Source organism: Arachis duranensis, chromosome 5 (assembly GCF_000817695.3).
Source record: "Arachis duranensis cultivar V14167 chromosome 5, aradu.V14167.gnm2.J7QH, whole genome shotgun sequence".
Lineage (NCBI taxonomy): Eukaryota > Viridiplantae > Streptophyta > Magnoliopsida > Fabales > Fabaceae > Arachis > Arachis duranensis.
The window spans coordinates 88,158,495-88,164,168 of NC_029776.3; the positions used below are offsets into that span (position 1 = coordinate 88,158,495).

The 5,674-nt window shown below is 31.6% G+C and overlaps 1 protein-coding gene across 1 annotated transcript in view; it reads left to right on the forward strand.

Moving 5' to 3' along the window:
- LOC107490321 (DNA (cytosine-5)-methyltransferase CMT3) overlaps positions 1 to 5,023 on the forward strand; it is a gene marked incomplete in the record, with an annotated part of 9,184 nt that extends 4,161 nt beyond the window's left edge. Inside the window, 13 exon segments of the mRNA XM_052262204.1 lie at positions 836 to 1,093; positions 1,173 to 1,231; positions 1,542 to 1,608; positions 1,692 to 2,021; positions 2,155 to 2,223; positions 2,626 to 2,712; positions 2,795 to 2,882; positions 3,039 to 3,154; positions 3,233 to 3,337; positions 3,447 to 3,490; positions 3,700 to 3,769; positions 4,163 to 4,266; positions 4,617 to 5,023. Of these exon segments, the coding sequence (XP_052118164.1) occupies positions 836 to 1,093; positions 1,173 to 1,231; positions 1,542 to 1,608; positions 1,692 to 2,021; positions 2,155 to 2,223; positions 2,626 to 2,712; positions 2,795 to 2,882; positions 3,039 to 3,154; positions 3,233 to 3,337; positions 3,447 to 3,490; positions 3,700 to 3,769; positions 4,163 to 4,266; positions 4,617 to 4,788 (1,569 nt within the window).
- Positions 5,024 to 5,674: the final 651 nt, after the last annotated feature.

Below are 5,674 nucleotides of genomic sequence, written 5' to 3' on the forward strand. Positions count from 1 at the left end.
TAGGCTCTCTCTCTCTCTCTCTCTCTCTCTCTCTCTCTCTCTCTCTCTCTCTCATAATAAAATCCGCACTCACCCCACTAGTGTCAGTTGGAAATTTCATTACATCTTTTGGTTCCTTACTTTTTTTTCTCTCTTCTGTTACAATAAGATGGCAAATGAGGTATTTTGTGTGGATTGTCCTCTCTGCTGGTTTAAGGGAATTAGAAGCTTCCTTTAATTGTTTTCCTCATTAGGGAGGTGTGTAATAGTGTTTTACTCGTGTGCTCTTCCTTTTAAGGCATTAGAAGCTTCCTTCCTTTAAGCGTTTTGTGCTATATTGATGCACTTGAGAACAATCATGGCTGGTTTTTACTGTTGCTTTATCATTGGCAGTAAGTTGTTGCCTGTCAACTTCCATTACATAGAATATAGGAGTTGGTTGACAATGGCTGTATTTTGTTTCTTGCTTTTGCTCTTCCAAAGTTTCCAGCTATTAGCCTTTAAAGCTATTAGACTTGAAGTTAGACAGTTTTGCGTGCTAGGGACTTTTTTGGTCACTGAGAGTATAGCTTGATGGTTTAAAAGAATCGACTAGGTCACAATCCAAATTTTACAAGCTAACCTTTAATGGGATTTGGGATTGGGAATGCCTTTATGAATATTTGTGTCTTTGCAAAGTTGCTAAATGATCCTTAGTTAAATATGTTTACTGTTTAGAAATTGCAGTACTGTCATTTGATGGAAAAATTAAGCGACTTTAACACTCACATGAATAGGTTGACATTGCATTGCTTTTCTGGTTAGTTTTAGTTGTCATACCATTCTTGATTTGTTGACTATTTATGTTCTAAATCAGGTCAGAAATGAATCAGCAGAAAATTTCCTTTCGTTATTGAAGGAGTGGGAAAAGCTATGTAGTTACTTCTCGTTGGTCCAAAGCAAAGTGGCACATGAGCAGTATGATGAAGTTTTTAGTGCAGTAGATGATGATGATGCGAGTAGTGAAGAAGAGAATGACGATGGAGCAGATGAAGAAGTGTTTGAAGTTTTTGAAGTGTTAGATATATGCTATGGTGATCCCAATAACAAAAATGAGCAAGGATTACACTTTAAGGTCTGATAGTAACTTCTTTATTTCCAGTCTTCTTCTGTCATGGAAGTATATCTTAAATGTTTTCTTTTTCTAATTGCAGGTTCGTTGGAAGGGTTATGGACCTGATGAAGACACTTGGGAGCCAATTTCTGGCTTAAGGTCAGTTAGAATTTTGTGTAGATAACTTGAAGCTGAGAATGTACTCTTTATTATGTAGTTGAAACAACAAATCTGTATTGTTTATGTAGATAAATCTACTTCATTGTAATACTTTCATTGCTTTATTCACCCTTTTAAGTTTAGAGGATTTCTCTTTGATGTATTCTCTTTATAATTTTATGTAAATTCTTTTTTCTGTTTTTTCTAAAGTGACTATTTTTTCCCAGTGATATTAATTTATTGTACTTAATTTACAATATTGTTCCTTTTTGGTTCCCTTTATTGATTATCCTATGTTTTGTTTGATCAGTAATTGCCGGGAAAGGATAAAGGAATTTGTTACTCGTGGCTTTAAGTCAAAGATGTTACCTTTGCCTGTAAGTTTGGTATTGGGTGAAGTTTTGACACATGGATGTGAGTGCTATTTGATGTCATATATATCATCATTGTTGTCTTGTAGGGAGATGCTGATGTAATATGTGGTGGGCCTCCTTGCCAAGGCATCAGTGGTTTCAACCGGTTTCGAAACAAAGATAACCCATTGGATGATGAGAAAAACAAGCAGCTTATTGTTTTCATGGATACTGTTCAATATCTTCAACCTAGATTTTCCTTGATGGAAAATGTGGTTGATTTATTGAAATTTGCAAAAGGCTTTCTTGGAAGATATGCATTGGCTCGTCTTCTTCAAATGAATTATCAGAGTCGCTTGGGAATCCTGGCAGCTGGAGCTTATGGCTTGCCTCAATTTCGACTGCGAGTGTTTTTATGGGGTGCTAAACCTTCTGAGGTATACTAATGTTTTTGTTGCAGTATCTTTCAAAATATACTTATCATGGTTATTTACATAAAAAAGAAATACTATTTTGGTCTTGAAGTTCAAATTTGTGTTATATTACTATTGTTCTTTCTACATGGTACAGAAGCTGCCTCAATTCCCTCTTCCAACTCATGATGTTATTGTCAGGGGTGTTATTCCTTTAGAATTTGAGGTATGTGCAAATTTTACATTGGATTTGAGTAACTGTGTTTTGAATTGTAAGATAACATTTCAGAAGTGTTTATTAGTCATGGCATTGTGATTAATTGGCATGATCATTGGTTTCTACCAGCCATATGTTTGTTGCTAGTTATTTACTCCTAAATTGTTTTATGATAAGATTCTTTAGAAACCCATTGGCCAACTCAAAATCTTTAAATGGAGCTCAGACTTGTAATGGATTAGTCTAACTTACATGGCTAGGGGATACCGTGTGAAACAAAAATAAAATCCAATTTATAATTCTGATGCTAAATGGATGATTAATGTCTCATTTTTTTTTAATTTAAAAAAGCATTGCAAAATCTTGAACTATAATATACTAAAGTCCTTAAGAAAATTTATTTACTTGCAGATAAATACAGTTGCACATGATGAAGGTCACCATATTATATTGGAAAAAAAACTTTTGTTGGAAGATGCTATTTCTGACCTTCCTTTGGTATAATTTTTATTCATGATTTTATTGCCTTTATGTTTTATGATAAGTTAGTTGTTGATGAATGTTATTTTACCCTATTCAGATTGAGAATGATGAAAGTCGGGATGAGATGCCATATGACAAACCTGCGAAGACGGACTTCCAACAGTTTATTAGATTAAGCAAGAGTGGTAATCCATTCTTACATCACTATTTGGTTTGTAAGATGTATAGACAGTATTGTTTAATAGTTTGTTATATATGTTGCATAAAAGTTATTTTGTAATAATATTTGGTTATAGACTGTGTGGCAAATGAAATATGAGCTCTAATTTGTTTATGTGCAGCAATGTTGGGTCTTTCACGAAGTTCAAAATCATTAAAGTCTTTGCTTCATGATCATCGTCCGTTTGGATTGAATGGAGATGATTACCAGCGTGCATGTCGGATCCCCAAGAAAAAGGTTTTCTTCATTTCTGTAAGGTTGTTATATAAGTATTCTAACATTAACATGTTAACAATCATTATATATTGCAATTAGGGTGCATGCTTTAGAGATTTACCAGGAGTTCGAGTGCGACCTGATAATAAAGTGGAATGGGATCCTAATGTTAAACGAGTATATTTGGATTCTGGAAAACCATTGGTAAGAAAAGTTTTATTCTAAAGTTATCTATGCATTCTTCGTTTTTGGCACTATATTTTTAATTCTTAGAAACTCATTTCTAAAACATGTTCTTTAAATGTTACTTCAGGTTCCAGATTATGCCATGACTTTTGTGAAAGGAACATCATCAAAGTAAGTTTTCATCCATATATTTTTATCTGTTGGGGGTTTGATTATTATGTTGCATTCAAAATATTGCATGACATCTAATTTTTTTTCCTGAGTAGGTGATGATGAGAGTTTTTCAATTGTTTCTCTCACATTTTAATGTGAAATTCATATGTACCATGCTGCTGTTTATCTGATCCTTATTGTTTTCATGTTTGGTGTCCATGTCCTAGACCTTTTGCTCGCTTGTGGTGGGATGAAACTGTTCCAACTGTTGTGACTAGGCCAGAACCTCATAATCATGTACGTTTTTTTTATTTATGGAGTACAGTTCATTCATATCTGATTATTTTGTCGAATTTATAGATTTACTTCATGAATAATGAATACATTGCCATCTTATCAAATTTCCAAAATTTTTCATTCCTATACTTAGGTGCTTCACTATAACTATATTAATGGAAATGTGTCATTTTTGTGTAAAATATAGTTTGGGTGTTGAATGCTATTTGTGACTGGAGCTTTTGAAAAATGGAATTAGATGAATTAGTAAAGGTTTATAGTTTTGATAGTATTTAAACACTACCAAGAAACAGTGAATTTGTGAAGCCCTAAATGGATTATATTTCCTTTCCCCCTTATCCCACTCTTTAGAATGAAGGTTTTACACATCATCCCAAAATTTGTATTTTTTAGGCAATTTTACACCCTGAGCAAGATAGAGTGTTGTCAATTCGTGAAAATGCAAGGCTTCAAGGTTTTCCAGACTTTTACAAACTCTGTGGACCTGTGAAAGAAAGGTAACCATAATAATCTTTCTAGTATGCGGTTTTATCTTTTCTTCACTATGTCAAATATGAATGTGCGAATGATGTTATAGATGTGAATAGAAATTTTATATATAAACAAGAACGGACTGACTCTCATTGTAGATATGTTTTGTGAAGTTGCCAAATCTCAAGATACCATTATCCCGAGATATTTCATATTCTAGTATTCGCAAAAACATGTTTTTCACCTTTTAAATATCACCATGTTACTATGTTAGTTTTGTTCAGATTAAATTACATTGAAAAAAGTTGTTCACAATATAAGTATATATTCTAGCATTTATACACCACATTGTATAATATAATTGATTTCACTTTAGGTACATACAAGTTGGGAATGCTGTTGCAGTTCCAGTAGCACGAGCTCTGGGATATACACTTGGTCTTGCATTTCAAGGTTCTACAACTGATGGGCCTTTGTATAAATTACCTGAAAAATTTCCCATGATTAGGGAACGTGTTTCTTCTGTATCATCTGAAGATGTTGAATGAATTCAGTTTTTATTGTTGTATTTTTATGACAAATTAAGGATTCATCACATCCTTCAAAGGAGGAATTGTATTTAAAAAGGGCTATAGGATGATTCTGATCTTCCAGCCTAGAATTGCATGATATGCTGTATTGAAGATATGATATGTATTGGTAAATTAAAGCAATTGATTGTCCAATGGACTACAAGCAAGAAACTCGGCTACGCAAGCCACCAATATTACATTTTCTAGTTAATTTTTTCTTATTTTATGTTTTAATATTAAGTTGTCATATATAATGCTGTGTGTTTATTACAAAATAGTTATTAAATTATAAGTGCATAAATATATTTTTAATCCGTGTTTTGTATGTTTGTGTATATTTTTGTGAGTAATTATATAGATAGGCAGAGTCTAGTATAGAGTATATTTTGGTGTTTGTTTTTAGTAAGATGTGACCTCAAAAATTTCCTAATTTGAAGGTTTGGTCATGAGTTGACATATCAAATGTTATATTGTTATTGTCAAATTGATTAAAAATTTATTTGGATATTTTGTATGATAATATGATTATTGTGCCTAATGTTATATGTATTAAAATATAATTATATTAGATGTATATTAAAATTAGTTATTAATATAAAATATATTAGAATATAAAGTATATATTAAAATGAGCTAAAAAAATACATATATTTATATATATTTGTATACAAATATATGGTTGTTGATTTTTGTATATACATGGCATTTTTATTTAAAATAATATAATCATAATAATGTGTTGTCTAAAATAATATAATTTGTATATAAATAGCATTTATTGTACATATATTTTATCAAGTAAATTTCAACTGAAATCAAGTTAAAAAAAATGTTCTACTCCATAACTAAGTCTTAGAATTTT